Below are 19,516 nucleotides of genomic sequence, written 5' to 3' on the forward strand. Positions count from 1 at the left end.
CTCATGTGACTCAGCCAACATTGTCTATCTTATACATTGCAGGCAGGGATGCCCGGAGGCATGGTACATTGGGGAAACCGAGCAAAGGCTATGACAACGGATGAATGGGCACCGCACAACAATCAACAGACAGGAGGGTTCCCTCCCAGTTGGGGAACACTTCAATGGTCCAGGACATTCAGCCTCAGACCTTCGGGTGACCATCTTCCAAGGTGGACTTTGGGACAGGCAGCAGAGAAAAGTGGGCGAGCAGAGGCTGATAGCTAATAGGGAGGACCTTGGGTTCATGTCACATTACAGGCGGTCACCATTGCACTACACACACACACACACACACACAGATATTCCTACACACACACACACACACGTACACACAGACACCCACACGTACCCTTTCAGACACACATACTCCCACACGCACCCCCTCAAAGACTTAAGACACTCTGCACTCACTACACACACACACACTATCACTGTATTCTAACAGATTAATTGATTGGCTTAACAGACAATCAATTTTTCAATGTATAATTTCAGTTACATCACACTAAATTTTTGCTATAAATTCTGTGTTAGGATTGAGCCCTCCACAATCACCTGCTGAAGAAGTGTCACTCCGAAAGCTAGTGCTTCCAATTAAACCTGTTGGACTATAACCTGGTGTTGTGTGATTTTTAAATTAGTTTATTACTTCATATTCCTTAACAGCTTTGACCAACGTGAACCAATCATTTTCAGTTTTAAATGTAACAATTAGTTAATGGGAATTCCATACTTTTAACATACTGAGTGTGGAAATATTTCGTAATGTCATTCCTAAAAGGTCTGCCTTTAAATTTTCCTCCTTGGTCCAAGACTTCCACATTCTTGAGACTTTATTTTTTAATTTTTTGTTTACTTACCTGCTTTGCTTACTTCATAAATTTAAAACTTGGATCAATTCTTCCTGTATCCTTCTAAATTACAGCAATACAACCCCCATAGTTCATGTCAACTTTCCTTGAAATTTAACTCCAGGTAACATTCCGGTAAACCGACCCTGCACTCCCTCCAAGGCCAGTACATCTTACCTAAAGTGCCCAGAACCGCTTTCAGTACCTCAGGGCACGCTGCAACCCAGGCCTTGTATATTTGTTGCACATCTTCTACTTCCTTGCATTCTGTTCAGCATTCCACTACTTATTGATTAAAATATTATGATATAATGCAGAAAACAGCATCTGAAATTGTACCTGAAAATCCAATTCTCTATGGAACTCCATTGTTTCTAGCTTTCCTCCCTTTATAAAATACTTGATTTACTCCTTTTTTTTAGATCCATTTGATTTTGCATTTGCTTACATTGAAATTTGTCAATTCACTATCTATTTCTACTTCCATTATCATTGCATACCATGCCTGTCCTCATGTTGTTAACAAGCGTGGATATTTGGCTAAGTTGTGGATAAATATGGCGAATTGTTCCAACACCAGTCACATCCTGTCAGTCGGAATGCCAGCTCATTATCCCCAAGTCTCCTGTCACTCAACCAATTTCCTAATGAGGTCAATAATTTGACTTCAATTCCATGAATTTCAACTTTAGCTAAAAATGTATGTGAAGGAAATTTGGCAAGTGCCTCAGGAAGTCCATATAAATAATATTTAGTCACCTCCTTTTAAAACAAATTGCTAATAATTACCCTTTTCGTCCTAAATGAATTGTAAACATGTGTTGACTTTGATATTCTGGCCAGTACATTTTGATTCTCATTTTGCTTTGTCACTTCTGATACTTTTTCCATTTTTCTCATTCTGCTGGATTTGTGCTATTTTTGACTTCTTCAATGTTTTATATTTGTTACATGTCATCTCATTTCATTAGAGCTGAAAATGTGTTGCTGGAAAAGCGCAGCAGGTCAGGCAGCATCCAAGGAACAGGGGAATCGACATTTCGGGCATGAGCCCTTCCTCATTTCATTAGCCATTCATGGCTATATAATTGCCCCTTACAGCCATAAAATAGTTCTGCATCTTATTAGACTTGAACACTTCCAATTTATCTACACACAACCAAGAAAAACAGTAGGCCACTCAGCCCTTCAAAGCTTATTCCACCATTCAGAAAGATCAAAGCTGATCGAATTTTTGTTAAAAATCACACAGCATTGGGTAATAGCTCAACAGATTTATTTGGAGGCACTAGCTTTCAGAGCGCTGCTTCTTTGTGAGGTGGTTGATGAAGAAGCAGTGCTTTGCAAGCTAGTGCCTCCAAATAAACCTGTTGGACTATAACCCAGTGTTGTGTGATTTTTCACTTTGTCCACCCCAGTCCAACACCAAATCACAATCTGATTTTAACCTGCATATCTCCTTAGTAATCAATAATCTACCTCCCTTGGCCTTAAAATATTTTAAAATTCTGCATCCACGGCCTTTGAAGAAGGGAATTCCAAAAGAATATCCACACTCAGGGGGAAAAAAGTACCTCATCTGTCTTAAATGGTTAACCCCTCATTTTTAAAACCATGACCCCTCCTTCTAGATTCTCCCATAAGAGGAAATATCTTTTCAACATTCATCCAGTCGACTCCTCTCAGGATACTATACGTTTCAATTAAGATACCCCCGTCTTTTCTGAACTCCAGAGAATACAAACCTAGCCTGTCTAGTCTTTGCTAATAAGACAATCTGCTCATACCCATTGTTAGTCTAGTACACCTTCTCTGAACTGCTTTCAACACATTAATAAAAGTGCGTACAGTGACCAATGCTGTACGCAGTACTCCAGATGCAGTCTCATCAAAGCCTGGATGTCTGAAGCATAAACTCCCTTCTCTTGCACTCAATTCCCCTAGCAATAAAACATAATATTCTTATGTTTTCCTGATTTACTGTATCTCCATACATACATCTTTCGTCAGACATCTTCAGTAAAAGATTTAATAATTTGGAAAACAGTGACAAGATTGGACAGAGTCAGAAATTTATGAAAGGAAAATCATGCTTGATAAACTTATTGGAATTTTTCAAAAACTTGTAGGGAAGAATCAGTGGATGTAATGTACTTGGACTTTCAAAAGACATTCTATAAGATCCTACAGAAGAGATTAGTGTGTAAATTAAAGAGCATGGGATGGGGGTACTCTACTTACGTGGATAGAGGTTAGAAACATAGAATCTCTACACTGTGGAAGCAGGCCTCTTAGCCCATTGAGACCACACTAACGTTCCAAAGAGCAATCCACTCAATCCCTGTAACCCTGCATTTCCCACAACCAATCCATCTAACCTGCTCATCTTAGGATTCGGGAGGAAACCCAAGCAGACTCAAGGAGATTCTGCAAACTCCACACACATTGAGGCTGGAATCAAACCCAGTTCCCGACCACCGTGAGTCACCATGCCACTAGGTTGACAGAAACGAAACAAAGTGTAAGAACAAACAGGTCATTTTCTGAGTGGCAGATGCTACCTAGTGGGGTATCACAGGGATTAGATCTTGTACCCCAGATATTCATAATAATTATTAATGATTTAGATTAGGGAACTAGATGTAATATCTCCAGGTTTGCGGACAACACAAAGCTGGGTGGGAGGGCGAACTTTGAGGAGGATGTACAGATGCTGCAGTGTGATTTGGTCATATTGAGTGAATGGACAATTGCATGGCAGATGCAGTAAAATGTGGATGAATGAGAGTTTATTCACTTTGATAGTAACAACAGGAAGGCAGATTATCTGAATAGTGATGCCATGGGAAAAGGGGAGGCACAACAAGGTCTGGATGTCCTTGTATCCAGTCGCTAAAAGTAAACATACAGGTCCAGGGGGTTGTGAAGGCAGCAAATGCTATGATGGTCTTCATAGCAAGAGAATTGGAGTACAGGAGCAGTGATGTCTTGTTGCATCATACAGGGCCTTAGTGATACCATACCAGAAAGATACTGTGGTCTCCTTATCAGAGGTAGAATGTTCTGGCTACAGCGATAATGCAATAAACGTTTACCAGACTGATTCCAGAGATGGCAGGCCTGATGTATGAAGAGAGACTGGATCAGTGTGGATTGTACTCAATGGAGTTTAAAGGAATGAGGGAGGATCTCATAGAACCTATAAAGTTCTAATAGGACTAGACAGAGTAAATGCAAGTAGGATATTCCTGGTGACCGGGAGTCCAGAACTAGGAGTCTCAGTCTCAGGATACAAGGTAGCCCATTTACGACTGAGATGAGGAGAAATTTGGGCAGCACGGTGGCACAGTGGTTAGCACTGCTGCCTCACAGCGCCAGAGACCCGGGTTCAATTCCCGCCTCAGGCGACTGACTGTGTGGAGTTTGCATGTTCTCCCCGTATCTGCGTGGCTTTCCTCCGGGTGCTCCGGTTTCCTCCCACAGTCCAAAGATGTGCAGGTCAGGTGAATTGGCCATACTAAATTGCCCGTAGAGTTAGGTAAGGGGTAAATGTAGGGGTCTGGGTGGGTTGCGCTTCGGCGGGGCGGTGTGGACTTGTTGGGCCGAAGGGCCTGTTTCCACATTGTAAGTAATCTAATATAATCTAATATAAAAAATTTCTTCATCCACACTGTGGTGAGCATGTAGAATTCTCTTCCACAGAGAGTGGTCAAGGCCAAAACATTGAATACTTTAAAAAAGGAGCAAGATATAGTTCTTAGGGCGAAAAGGATCAAAGAATATGAAGTGAAAGCAGGAATAAGAGTTGGATGATCAGCCACGATCATATTTAATGGTGGAGCAGGGGGAAAAGGGCCAAATGGCCTGCTCCTACCCTCCATGTTTCCGTGTCATTTTACCCCTTAACAGATTTCCCCAGAATACGGAGAATGGTTTCTGCCTCATCCAACTAAAGTCAGCCTTGCTTAACCGGAGGCATTTAGGAACAGGAATTGGCCATTTGGCCCTTTGAGCCTGCTCCACCAGTTAATAAGAATCATGGCTGATTGTGGTCTCAGCTCCACTTTCCTGTCTGCCCTCTCCAACCCTTGTATCCCTTGACCATTAGAACAAAATCTATCGCGAGCCTGAGAGGTATTTTATGTTTTTCCCTTTTCAAATAATGCCGAACTTGATTACAGATGATTGTTATTGCAGAAATATCTGTGCACTGTTGACCAAATCCAACTCATTGGTGCAGCTAAAATGGGATGCCAGTTGTTGGCTTTAGGGTATAATTCTGCAGACAAACTACCCCCTGGATATTCATGACCATTCAACTGGTATTGAACATGTTGCAGTGTAAGATTTTGTCTTAAAATGACGCAAGGCTTTTCCTCAATGTTCACAAATACACTTATAAAGGTTTTGTTCCAACACTATGAAGCATTGAGAGCTAACTGAACACAGACATTGTTGAAAAGTTCCATGTTCTTTGTCTTTAGAAAGAGGTCATATTCATTGCAAGAATGTCATAGATGCCAGAACATAAATGACCAAATCAAATATGACTTTGAACTTGCAAAATATCGAGAGGTCATAAACTGCCTTCCTTGAAGGAAAATAAGAGTCATGACAACACCAGGCTTTTAAAAATTAATTCCATCTCTACATGAATGCTGAGTGAGAATAGGGTTGGGCTTGGCGACAATGCTTCCCCCTGGTAACTTGCCAATACTCAATGTCACAGCTGATGCATAAATAACAGCCACCGGGTAAAGTCCAAAGAACCAATCCCCAATAAAAAGTTAGAACCCTCAGGGAATATATGAAAATTGGCAGAAGGGAATCTCAACTGACCGAATTACATGGGTGGTCCTTGATCTCACGTCATTGCTTTCTCACGATTGCTAACTGGACAACCTGGGCTATTTTTGGTGCACTTTTTTTTACAATTAATATTAACATTTCATGTGTTTGTTAAAAGAGACTTAACTTTCAACTCTGCACACTTAAAGCACTGGAATCACTTTATTACCACATGCAATGTTAACATCTTGCATTTATGTAGCACACCGAACATAAATCCCTCATGTGCCCAAACTATATTAGCTGAGGTTTCTTCAGCCTGTGAATTGTGACAAGACTGTAAATGGGTGCATAAATAGCAGTAAAAAAGAAAGCTACACTGCATCACATTTATTCCTCAGCGCATCTTACAGACGAAGTACACTGAGGACAACTAAGTAAAATGTACCAAAAACTTGGTTACTCAGGAACTCTTTCACCAGTTGTGAGAAGGGATAAGCCTTGAACACAGTGGGCATGAGACACATTGTAAGCTGGAAAATAATGAAAAAGGACTGTCAGAGGAGCCATGGGACTAATTCAGGATCAAAATGGAGATCTACTTGCAGAACAGTAAAGCTTGGTTGAGCCACTAAATAAGCCCTTTGCTGTGGCATCAAAGTAGAGGATTTTGTTAAACCTACGGTAAAAGTGGTGGTTTCTGAGATAGTGGAGGAGGTAAAAATAGATAAAGAGCAGATACTAGAAAGGCCACAATACTTCCAGCAGGTAAGTCCCTTAGCCCAGGTTATGGACAGTAGCTTGAATAGAAATGGTGGCTACAGTCTTTCAATTCATGCTAGATGTGTCACAAAAGAAATAGTATATTCTTATTAAAAAAAATAAAACTGCCAATGACAGTTTAATGTCAGGTGATGTGGAAGCTTTTAGAAGCAAATAAGATATCCTGTGGCATTATACTGAAGGAGGGAGGTTATATCCTTGGTGTATTGATCCCTTATAAACCAACAGGACAAAAACAAATTATTAGATCATTTTAATATGACTGTTTGTGGGAGCATGCTGTGTACAAATTGGCTGCCTCATTTAATACATTGCAGGAGGAACGACACTTCAGAGGCAGCTGTGAAGCACTTTGAGATACCCTGAGGTTGTGAAATGCTCAAGAAAATCCTTAACTTGCTTCTTTCATATTTTGTCAGACTCGTTACTTTGCTCTTTCCAGGCATTTTCCCAATTGAATATTAAATCGATCTTAAGCAACGCTTAAACAGATGCTGAAGAACTTCTCGCTTCAAAGGGAATTATACGCCAAGAATAATTTGTCAGCTGAGGCAGGAGAGACAAAAATATTAGAGAAGTTCAAAACATTGCTGGATGCTATAATGGGAAAAGTTGGATTGGATGAATTTCAATGAAACAAATGGCTTTCTTGTCTTCTCTTGTGCTTTTGTCTACTTTCTGAGCTTTTCTCCTGAGTTACCCCCAGTGGCCTTGATTACTTTTCCCTTTGGTTTTTAAACAAATCACTGTGCAGCAGCAACTCAGCACGGAGATCATCAATTCATCAGAATCACCCAGCTCTGGATGGCCTTCGCTCACAAGTCATTGAATTTCAGCACTTTCATTTTCCACAAGAGATGCTGCCTGACTGACTCTGGCCTTTGCATAAAAGACTGCTTTGCCCCATTCACACAGACAACATTCACCTACAAACAGCCTCTCTGCTTTTGTTCAGTCAGCCGCCAGAATGGTTAGCAATGTTTTAAATGGTCAGCAATGTTTTAAATGGTCATCGTGGTTGTGGGTATGTTCGCCGAGCTGGGAAGTTGATTTGCAGATGTTTCACCCCATGTCGAGGTGACATCTTCAGTGCTTTGGAGCCTCCTGTGAAACGCTGCTGTACTGCATCTTCTGGAATTTATTTTGTTTCATTCCCACTGCTTCCTGTTGTTCGTTGTAGTGGCTGGTATATTGGGTCTAGGTCAATGTGCTTGGTGATGGAGTCTGGGGCCGCGTGTCATGCTTCATGCCACAGACTCCATCAACAAGCACATGGACTTGGACCCAATATCCCGGCCACTACAACAAATAACCGGAACCAGCAAATGGAAGCAGCAGAAATGGGACCAAATAAATTCTGGAAGACTCAGTACAGCAGCGCTTCACAAGAGGCTCCAAATCATTGAAAATGTCACCGAGACAGGGGACAGAACATCTGTAAATCAAATTCCCATCTCGGCGAACATACCCACAACCATGACAACCGACACCTGAGCTATAGATAGAGTCATAGAGATGTACAGCACAGAAACAAACCCTTCAGTCCAACCTGTCCATGCAGACCAGATATCCTAACTCAATCTAGTCCCACCTGCCAGCACTCGACCTATATCTCTCCAAACCCTTCCTATTCATATACTCGTCCAGATGCCTTTTAAATGGTGCAACTGTACCAGCCTCTACCAGCTCATTCCATGCACATACCACCGTGTGTGTGAAAAGGTTACCCCTTAGGTCTCTTTTATATCTTTCTGCTTGGCACCCTAAATCTATGCCCTTTCATTCTGGACTCCACCACCCCAGGGAAAAGACTTTGTCTATTTATCCTACCTATGCCCCTCATGATTTTACAAATCTCTCCAAGCTCAGCCTCTGACACTCCAGGGAAAACAGCCCTAGCCTATTCAACCTCTCCTTATAGCTTAAATCCCCCAACCCTGGCAACATTCTTGTAAATCTTTTCTGAACCCTTTCAAGTTTCACAACATCTTTCCGATAGGAAGCAAACCAGAATCGCAAGCAATATTCCAAAGATGACCTAACCAATGTCCTGCAGAGCCGCAACGTGACTTCCCAACTCCTGTACTCAATACCACAAAGCATACCAAACACCTCCTTCACTATCCTATCTACCTGTAACTCCACTTTGAAGAAGTTATGAACCTGCACTCTACAGTTCCTTTGTTCAGCAACACTCCCCAGGACCTTACCATTAAGTGTATAAGTCCTGCTAAGATTTGCTTTTCCAAAATGCAGCACCTCACATTTATCTAAATTAAACTCCATCTGCCACTTCTCAACTCATTGGCCTATCTGATCAAGAGCCTGTTGTAATCTGAGGTAACCCTCTTTGCTGAGCACTACACCTCCAATTTTGGTGTCATCTGCAAATTTACTAATGATACCTCTTATGCTCGCATCCAAATCATTTATATAAATGATGAAAGGTAGTGGACTCAGTGCCAATCCTTGTGGCACTCCACTGGTCACAGGCCTCCAGTCTGAAAATCAATCCTCCACCACCACCCTCTGTCTTCCACCTTTGAGCCAGTTCTGTGTCCAAATGGCTAGTTCTCCCTGTATTCCATGAGATCTAACCTTGCTAATCAGTCTCCCATGGGAACCTTGTCAAGCGGCTTACTGAAGCCCATATAGATCACATCTACTGCTCTGTCCTCATCAATCCTCTTTGTCACTTCTTCAAAAAACTCAATCAAGTTTGTGAGACATGATTTCCCACGCACAAAGCCAAGTTGACTATCCCTAACCAGTCCCTGTCTTTCCAAATACATGTACATCCTGTCCCTCAGGATTCCCTCCAACAACTTGCCCACCACCGAGGTCAGGCTATAGTTCCCTGGCTTGTCTTTACCGCCCTTCTTAAACAGTGACACCACGTTTGCCAACCTCCAGTCTTGCGGCACCTCACCTGTGACTATCGATGATACAAATCTCACAGCAAGAGGCCCAGCAATCACTTCTCTAGCTTCCCATAGAGTTCTGGGGTACATCTGATCAGGTCCTGGGCATTTATCCATTTTTATGTATTTCAAGACATCCAGCACTTCCTCCTCTGTAATATGGACATTTTTCAAGATGTCACCATCTATTTCTCTACGTTCTATATCTTCCATGTTCTTTTCCACAGTAAATACTGATGCAAAATACTCATTTAGTATCTCCCCCATCTCCTGTGGCTCCACACAAAGGCCGCCTTGCTGATCTTTGAGGGACCCTTTTCTCTCCCTAGTTACCCTTTTGCCCTTTCTTTATACTCAGGGGTAACTCAGGAGGATGTCATTCTTATTTTTCAGAAACCCAAGTTTCTCCGGCAAAAGACATTTTACAAAATCCCCATTGGCAGTACTACGGCAAGCACCTTCTCCCCACATGATCCAGGATTGTGTTCAGCTAACGTGTTGCAAAAAACCAATTCGCAGGGTTTTAACACCATCTTCACCTGTACAGAAATCAGAATTGTTAAAAGTTAAAAATCACACAACACCAGGTTATAGTCCAACAGGTTTAATTAGAATCACTAGCTTTCGGAGCCCTGCTCATTCATATAGTGTCACAACCACCTGAAGAAGGGGCGTCACTCCGAAAGCTAGTGTTTCCAGTTAAACCTGTTGGACGATAACCTGGTGTTGTGTGATTTTTAACTTTGTACACCCCAGTCCAACACCAGCACGGTGGCTCAGTGGTTAGCACTGCTGCCTCACAGCGCCAGAGACCCGGGTTCAATTCCCACCTCAGGCAACTGTCTGTGTGGAGTTTGCACATTCTCCCCGTATCTGCGTGGGTTTCCTCCGGGTGCTCCGGTTTCCTCCCACAGTCTAAAGATGTGCAGGTCAGGTGAATTGGCCATGCTAAGTTGCCCGTAGTGTTAGGCGAAGGGGTAAATGTAGGGGAATGGGTCTGGGTGGGTTGCTTTTCGGAGGGTCGGCGTGGACTTGCTGGGCTGAAGGGCCTGTTTCCACACTAAGTAATCTAATCTAATCCCCAAATCAGAATTGTAAAGGTTCAGTTTAAAGCCAATTACTTTGGGCAGAACCTTACACTCCCACTCAAAATGGAATGAGAATCCAAGAATATTTGAGAAATTCGATTGATGGGAAACCGGATTAAAACATGAATCAAGTTAAGCTGATTTGTCAGCACTTGTTCTGCGTTGACATAGCGCTAACAGTGGGGGGTGGGGTTGTCACAGTTGCTTAGGCAGTAATCTGGCAGAGTGAATTGTTCATCTGTTGTAGAAACCTGTCCAAGTTTCATCTCAATGAAATCAAATTGAGCATAGGAACCAAGCAGGGAAAGCCAATCAACCCTATCTGATTATGGACCAGTTTCTCTGTCAAATCCACTCACCCTCTTAAGATCCATAATCCATTCATACCTTCCTGTAAATTAAATCCATCAGGGTTTAAAAAAAAAATTCAAGTATTCCAGCAGCCACAGACTGTGTGGGGGAGTGGTCCAAATTTCCTCTACCCACGTGTGGATAAAGTACTTCTGGATTTCATACCTTCATATCCTAGCTTTAATTTTTATGATTGCACGTACTTGTGGATTCTTCACCAGAAGAAATAGCATTTTCCAACTCTATTGAATTCCTTTATTGCAAAGATCTCACACTTGTTCAACCCCCAGCCTTTTAAACGCAAGTGTATACAAACTGGGATTGAACAATCTATCCCTATAACAGAATCATAGAACCTCTTGGAGGTGTGGAAGGAGGCCACTCGGCCCATCAAATCCATACGGACCCACCAAAGAGCATCTCAATCAGACTCACCCCGTTCCTGTAACCCTGCATTTCCCATGGCTAATCCACCTAGACACCGTGGGGCAATTTAGCATGGTCTATCCACCCAGCTGGCACATCCGTGGGCCCTGAGAGGAAATCAGAGCACCCAGACATGGAGAGAATGAGCAAATTCCAATTGGACAGTCACCCAAGGTTGGAATTGAATCGAGGCCCCTGGCGCAACAAGCAGCAGTATTGAGTCACCATGCCACCGTCACCTTTAAGCCCTGATTACATACTGGTTAATCCATGCTGTACACCTTACAAGTTCAGTATATCTTTGCTGAGGAAAAGGTCTGAAAGTCAACAGAGTGCTATGGATGGGAATTGACCAGAGTGTTGTACAGCAGAATTATCCTGTCCTCGCCTTTGTATTTCAATCCTGTGAATTATACAAGACCAACATCACATTAGACTTGGAATACTTTTAGCAGTTCTGCACAAGGTCACTCAAATCCTCGGCACCTCTAGTTCCTGACCTAATGTTCAGAAAATATTCTGAAATCACCTTTCTTTCCACTCATTTAACTGCACATGTCACGGTTTTGTCCAATCACTTAAACTACCTAGAACCCTTTGTAACATGCTGCTCAAAGTGCATCATTATTCCTCCAATTTAAATGTAATTTACAAACTCAAATATGCATCTAAGTTATTGATATAGAAACTTAAAACACCAATATAGATTCTTGAGAACACTCGTCACATCCTGTCCACATGGGAAGGTTCCTTTATCTCAACCGACTATCGCTTACTTTCCAAGTAATTACCACTTTATGACATGGTTAAAAAAAACTTTATTAATAATATCTAAATTTATAAATGTCTTCTGGAAAGCAATACAGGTAGCATGAACACACCACTACAGGGTAGGGTAGTGAGTCCGGGTGGAATGCCCTTCGGACTTTCAATGTGGACTCGATAGGTTGAATGGACTGCTTCCACATTGTAGGGATTTCTATGATTCTATGTTGAAAATTGGGTCAGAGGACACTGTAATGTGCTCCTGTCCAGCTGCAGTTTTAACCCTATTTCCTCAGCAGTAAATATCACAAGGCAAAAATAGTAGGCTTACCATCACCTCAGTAACTGACTGTAGGCTAGGCTCAACCAAGGATACTTTAACTCAACAATTATCAAATCATTCCATTTATTTTGAACAAAATTTCCTCTGGAGAAATGGCCACAGTTCAAAGAGAGAATAACGGTTAATTTAGGAATAGTTCCAAGTCAGTGATCCTATGAAGTGCCTCAGACCTTGTAAACCACAATAGAGTCTATCAGCATCATTTCAACTCGGACAACAAGTACACATACACATTAGGAGGAGAAGTAGACCAATTGGCCCTTTAAGCCTGATCTGCCATTCAGTAGAATTTTGGCTGATCTGTGTTACCAATTCCATAACCTCCTCTATCCCCAATCAACCTAAACTTGCTTAAGTATCTCTGTCAAACTTAAAACATGTTCAGTGCTGCTGTCTCCACTATCTACTGATGCAGAGTTCCAAAGTTTCACAATTCTGAGAGAAAGATTTCCCTCAGTTCTGTTCTAATGGAGCAACACCTAATTTTAAAACATTGTCCCCTTGTCAGGACTCATTCACAAAGGAAACATCCATTCCACATCCATTCTGTCAGGACTATTCAGAATCTAACACGACAAGATTAGAATGGTGCAGGAAAAGAACAGCAGGTCAGGCAGCATCCAAGGAGCAGGGAAATCAATGTTTCGGGCAAAAGCCCTTCATATTCCTGATGGAGGGCTTTTACCTAAAAATATCGATTTTCCTTCTCCTCAGATGCTGCCCGACCTGCTGTGCTTTTCCAGCACTACTCTAATCTTGACTCTGATCTCCAGCATCTGCAGTCCTCACTTTTGCCTAGGATCTAACACATCAGTCAAATCTCCCCTCACTATTCTGAACTCTAGTGAAAACAAGTTCAGCCTGTCTGCTTTTCCCTCATAGCAGATTCCATTCATTTAAGACACCAACTCAGTAAACCATCTCTGACCTGCCTCCAATATATTTACATCCTTCCAGAAATATGGAGATAAAAACTGCATGCAGGATGAGATATAGTCTCACCAATGTGCAAAACTGAAGCATAACATTGTTACTTTTATGTCCAGTTCTTCTCGTAATAAAGGGTAGCATGCCATCAGATTTCCCAAACACATGCTGTTCCAGCGTTTTCTGAATAACGCACTAAAACATCAAAATCTCTCAGCACTTCAGAATTCTGCAGTCCCTGTCCTTTAATACTCTCCTTTTTTTCAGTCTTCCTGCCAAAATGAACAACTTCACATCTTCCTACATTATACTCTGTCAAATCTTTGTCCAGTCATTCAATCTATAGTTGGGCGCTACCGATATGTTTCTTAGTATTTTACACTGCGTGTAGCTCCTGGAGGCTATTCTGGGTTTTTCTTCACCAGCAGTACTATACAACCGGTCAATCTGCTGTCTGGTGTGGATGAAAATTGTTGACATGCTTTCCATTTGCATGTGCTCATTGACTTCTCATTTTCAGCCCACCTTACTGGTTAACAGCAATGTAAAAGAGAGTGTCAATGTGCAGGCTGTCACTAATGGGGTGCTACAAAGATTAGTGCCAGGTCCTCATCTATTTACGATTCATATCAAGAACTTGGATGAGGGAGTGGGATATATGGGTCTGCGGGCCATCTCCAGCTGTGGTTGGAGAACATGATATCCCATTGCTCTGTGACGTTGGGACAGATAGGCACAGATTAGTGACGGTGTAACCCTCTGCAGTCCATTTGCTTCAATGGGTGTGGTTAGCAAGTGGACAGAATCCACCCTGCAATATTTCCTTCAGGGTCAATTAGTCATTCTTGGCGTTGTTAACCTGATCCTGCTCAAGCCAGTTCACCTCCAGAAGTGACAGAATGAATTTGAAGTAGGAATGGAGATTCTTATAGATGTAGAGGCCAGAGCTTTGGTGTCCATTCACCAGACAAACAAATATGGAGACAGTGCAACGCTTTGATTGCCAAAAACGAATCGTGTCTATTCTCCACGATAGAGGCACAGACCACAAGCCAGAAACCATTCTGAACGTGCTGCTACCACAAACTATTGGTAACAAACAGCTTCTTTCAGAACCAACCATGGCATAAATATTCCTGGAGACATGCAAGATCATCAGCTAGATTGTGCCATCGCTAGGATGTGACTCTGAACAGTATTCTCACCGTATGCAGTTCCCACTGCCCTGACTCTGACAGATCTGGTTCTTGAAGTAGGGCCAATCACAACACTGGAGCGCACCTAAGCACAAAGCATGAAATATATTCCAGGGGAACAAGGACGATTGGATTAGAGTGGAAAGTGCTAGCTGGAAGGCAGACAAGAATGGAAGCAGTCATGATCAGCCGCAAGAGCTCTTTAATGATCGAGTTCCTGCACAACAACCCAAGTTGCAGTGTACAAAGCCTCCTCAGTGAGGGAATGTAAAATCAGGGGCCTGGTCACGTGAAATAAAGAGGGATGTCAGTGGCCACAGACAAAGGTCAGAAAATATTTTGTCGCAAGAAGTCATCATTACAACACTTACGATCCGCAGTGAATGTGAACGCTTCCAGGCTAATTCAAAAAGGCAGAATTAATAGATTAATGGTGGATAGAAACGTTAGCTTTTTCCATTCGTTTGGCTACAATTGCCATCAGGAATGTGGGCCAGTGCACTTGTACTGAATCACTTCAGTCAGCTCAGCATTTTAGCCTTCAATGTACCTAGTGCCATATTATTATATATTGCACAGAAAGCTAATGCAGCTTTTAAAAATGGACTAGAATCATACAAGAAATCACATCACTGCTCTTGTTGATTTAATTCAGCCAAAAGCAGGCAGACTGCTCTGTTACTTTAAGAGTTGAACACAAAAGGTTATGAAGTAATGTGGAGACTCAGAAATGATCAATAGGAGACTGGAAGGGTGTGGCAGTGAATTCCAGTCTAAATGACACTGCTTTGTGCAGCAATGACTTCAAAGTTAAAACCAGCAACCATTTTGATTGGCTGTGATTGAAAACTGGCTGAAAGAGCCATTGATTGTGTGGAGCTCTCAGGAGACTGCGTGATGACAGCTCCATCCACCAGCTCCAGCTGGAGTGTCCATGGCAGTAGGTGAGAGCTGGATTTTGCTCCGATACCAGGAGCTGCAGAGAACAATGCTGCCCGAAAATCTCTCTCTTCTCTAGAGGAGTCCAATCCAATGATTGTTTTGTCAGCAGAACCAGTAACAAGAACAAACCTTTCCTGGCTCCAAAAACTGCTCCACCAACTGAGTCTAATAAAAGAAACCTTGGCGAATTCAACTACAGAAGCCATCACAGCTGCTGAAATCTAAATCCATGTTTTCACTTCAAGTATCACAACTGCAAATGATCTTACAGACAGATCTTACTTTCATAAGTAACTTTCTTTAACTTTTTGTGTCTGTATTTCAGCTCAGAACTTACTATTTTTTTTAAACTTTCAGCAATAGCTGTGCAATAAAGTTAACTTTTACCTTATTTAAAGCACATAACTGTTGTTTTATTTCTTAAATTGAAACACTTCAAAACGAAAAGCAAGCAATTAAACCAACAGTATAAATCTGCAGTTCATGGACCACTCTGGAGGACATGTCTGGTTGTGACAGGATGAAGCTCATATTAACACCAGACCATGCCCCTGCGAGACTACCTACATGTGAAGCATAACAGTGGTCATGCTTCATAAAGCATTTTCCAAAGTGACCACATTTTAACTGAAAATGACCTTTGCAAAGGCAATTAGGGAAAAGCTAAAAATGCTGGATCTTGCCTGCAATGCCCAGATCCCTTGAGTGTACAAAGAAAATTCTTGAGGTTAACATTCTCTGCAGATGCCAGCAAAAACAAAACAGTAATAAAGCAGCATGGTAACATTTAGTAAGTTAAAGTTCACATATTATAAATCAACATAGAATACTACATCATCGCATAAAGAAAAATCTGCACTTGAAACGTTTTATTATCTTATGCACTGACATCGGTCTCAGTCAAACTCTCTACATTCCCTGGTGACGAAAGACTCCGTGAAACATCGTCCAGCCCAACACATTGTAATCAGTCCCTCTTCCCACCACACCGACTCTCTCTCCAGCCCCATTCCCATAGCAGCCCCACTCCCTGAACCCCTCACTCATTCTGCAGGCCATTTCCCACTTACTCATTTAGCATCCCCTTGTTCTCACTATCAACTCTCCATCATAGCACCAGCTCCCATCACTGCCCACTGAATACTGGAACTCCACCAAGTGACCAGCAGTACCCTCCCAATGAATGAGCTCAGGACATCTCCTTTGAACCTGCGCCTGGTCTCAATATTGAGTGATTTTCCAGATGTCAAGACCCTCTCCTCTTGGAGTGGGTTGTGTTGGAGGTACCAGCAGGTGAGGGCCATTTAAAAAAAAATTAAGGATGGAATCCCATTATCCAAAAGTCAGAATTCCACCATGGGGTGGGGGAAGTTTCACATCCTCAGATAAAAATAAGCAAGGCTTACCACATTTCACTCGCTGTATACAATCGATCAACTTATCAGACAACTGCTCAACTCTATAAAAGAGTATTTCAACTAAAGCTTTGACATTAATTGTCTGATAAACTGCAGGAGTGGAGGTCTTGTGTTGGAGTGGGAACAACCCTGCCTCTGAGTTCGATTTCCCATTCCAGTGCTTGATAGTCAAGGAAGGAGTTTTCACAATGCACCCCCCCTCCCCCACCCCCACAAACAGGTTGAGTATCAATCGGCAACCCCTTTCAACGTGCACCAACACCAGGAATCTCCTGAACACCCATGAGAAGGAAAGAAACCTGGAGCCTCACACATCACAATCCATAACTCCGGACTACAACACACACGTCAAAGTTAATATTTCCTCAGCAATGTGAACTCTTATGGGGACGACACAGATGATTGGGTGCCTGACATAGGTTGGGTTGGTGCCGAGGATATAGGATTTGGGCTGGGGCAAATTTGAGCTGCCCCCTTATCTGACCTCCTGTGGACCTACTGCCTTTTGGCAGAGAACTGAACGAGAAGCAGAGCAAATATAAAGTGAAAATAGCAGTTTGTATACCCGAAAAAAGGTGGTCTCGGCTTTAACACCAGTTTGGTTGTACATACCATATCAGGTTTCAGCTGGAACACCAGTGGGATAGAATACAGCAGCGAGTACACTGTAGTTACCACTGAAGATGTCCAGGACTGACAGACCTCACGGCTACGAGGAATCCAGTGAATAGTATGCTGAAAGACAAATGGGAGTTGGAAGTCATGCTAAGGAAGATTTTTAGCAGAAGGTATTACCAGGTCCTGCCAGACGAGGCTGAACACAATTTACTTCAGTTACTCGGACAAAATTTGCATGAATTCCTGAAACAGACCAGAACGTAGTACTTTCTGGAACATTTTTAACCAATAACATTATCCCCCTCTCTCCTCAACAACATTTAGCAGGTCCCTTCAGAGAGCTTGCTCCAATTTTACCTTGTTTTCAGTTTCATATGAATCTTCAAAGCTTAGTTCATACTTTTCAGAACCTCAAGATGCCTCAAAGCCCCTTACAGCCAATTAAATACCTGATTAGTGTAGGAACATGGCGGTCGGTTCATACACAGCAAGATTCCACAGAAGCAATGGAGGATGACAACACAGTGATAAATATTGCTCAGACCATAGGGAGAACACTTCTTTGAAAATCACTGGGATCTCCTTTGTCTATTTAAGAAGGTGACACCTATTAAAAGACTTATAGGTACTGATGACATGAACATATGACAGTGCAGGAAAATTGTACCAAGGAAGATAATCAGAACATGATCTAGAATATCAGAGCAGGTTCAAGGGGCCTGTATATTTGAGAATTCACACTCAAGATTTAGGCAGTGGGTTTTGAACTAGCCTTGAGATTCAGGTGAGAGAGGATGCTACTGGAGAACAAGCCAAGTCAGAGCTGACACCAGACAACATATCTCACAGTCTGAGACACTTACTGTGATTTGATTCGGAAATACTAGCTTTCGGAGTGCTGCTCCTTCATCAGGTGGTTAGTCCACAACCACCTGATGAAAGAACAGCGCTCTGAAAGCCAGTGCTTCCAAATAAACCTGTTGGACTATAACTTAGTGTTGTGTGATTTTTAACTTTGCACACCCCAGTCCATCACCGGCATCTTCAAATTGTGATTTGATTCTTATTGTTGATCAGACTTCTGTTAAAATGAAAACTCCTCCCGTGGCTCAGGCGTGGAGGCACTGTCACTGACTAAGCTGAAGATCCTTTCTCTGTTTGGTAGGTCGATATGACACCTGTGCTCTTGACTTGCTCACTCAGCTCAGAATTTATTCAATGACCCAGCATTTGCTGCTCTCTTCGATACAGAATTCCAAAGATTCACAATCCTTGGAAGAAATTCCTCATCTCAGCCTTCAATGGGAAATCTCTCATTTTTAATCTGAGCCCCATAGTCTGGATTTACTTCCAAGGGAAAACATCTTCCAATATTCATCCTGTCAAGACTCCTCCGAGATCTGCTAAAATAATCTTGGTGTCTTATAAACTCCAATAAGTTTAGGCCCAACCTATTCAAATATTTCCTCACATAAATAACCTATTCATCCTAGGTATTAGCCAAGTGAACCTCCTCTGAACTGCATCCAACAAAAACATATCCCTTCTTATGCAAGGAGACCAAAAACATACACTGTACGCCAGATGCAGACCCAAGGTCTGCACAACTCTTGCAAGGCCTCTAAGAATGTCAGAACTAGGAGCAGGAGACGGTAATTCAGCACACCCTTACCCCGAGCCTGCTCTGCTGTGTGACACAATCCTGGCTGATCTCAGCTCTGCCTTAACTCCATTTTCCGTCTCGCTCTCCATAATCCCGCAACATTTTATTAATTAAAAAACATGCCAATTTCCTTAAATTGACTCAATATTCCTCCAACACTGTGGGACTGAATTCCACAGATTCACGACCCTTTGAGAGAAGTAATTTCTTCTCCTAGAGTCATAGAGATGTACAGCATGGAAACATACCCTTCGGTCCAACCTATCCATGCCGACCAGATATCCCAACCCAATCTAGTCCCACCTACCAGCACCTGGCCCATATCCCTCCAAACCCTTCCTATTCATATACCCATCCAAATGCCTCTTAAATGTTGCAATTGTACCAGCCTCCA

The 19,516-nt window shown here is 42.3% G+C and overlaps 1 protein-coding gene across 2 annotated transcripts in view; it reads right to left on the bottom strand.

The window, feature by feature from the left end:
- alg14 (ALG14 UDP-N-acetylglucosaminyltransferase subunit) overlaps positions 1 to 19,516 on the bottom strand; it is a 105,886-nt gene that overhangs the window by 45,060 nt on the left and 41,310 nt on the right. For both annotated transcript variants that reach the window (XM_043698853.1, XM_043698854.1), the window contains exon 3: positions 17,454 to 17,576. In XM_043698853.1, the coding sequence (XP_043554788.1) occupies positions 17,454 to 17,576 (123 nt within the window). The remainder of the gene's footprint in view (positions 1 to 17,453; positions 17,577 to 19,516) is intronic.

This window comes from Chiloscyllium plagiosum, chromosome 11, assembly GCF_004010195.1.
Source record: "Chiloscyllium plagiosum isolate BGI_BamShark_2017 chromosome 11, ASM401019v2, whole genome shotgun sequence".
Taxonomy (NCBI): Eukaryota; Metazoa; Chordata; class Chondrichthyes; order Orectolobiformes; family Hemiscylliidae; genus Chiloscyllium; species Chiloscyllium plagiosum.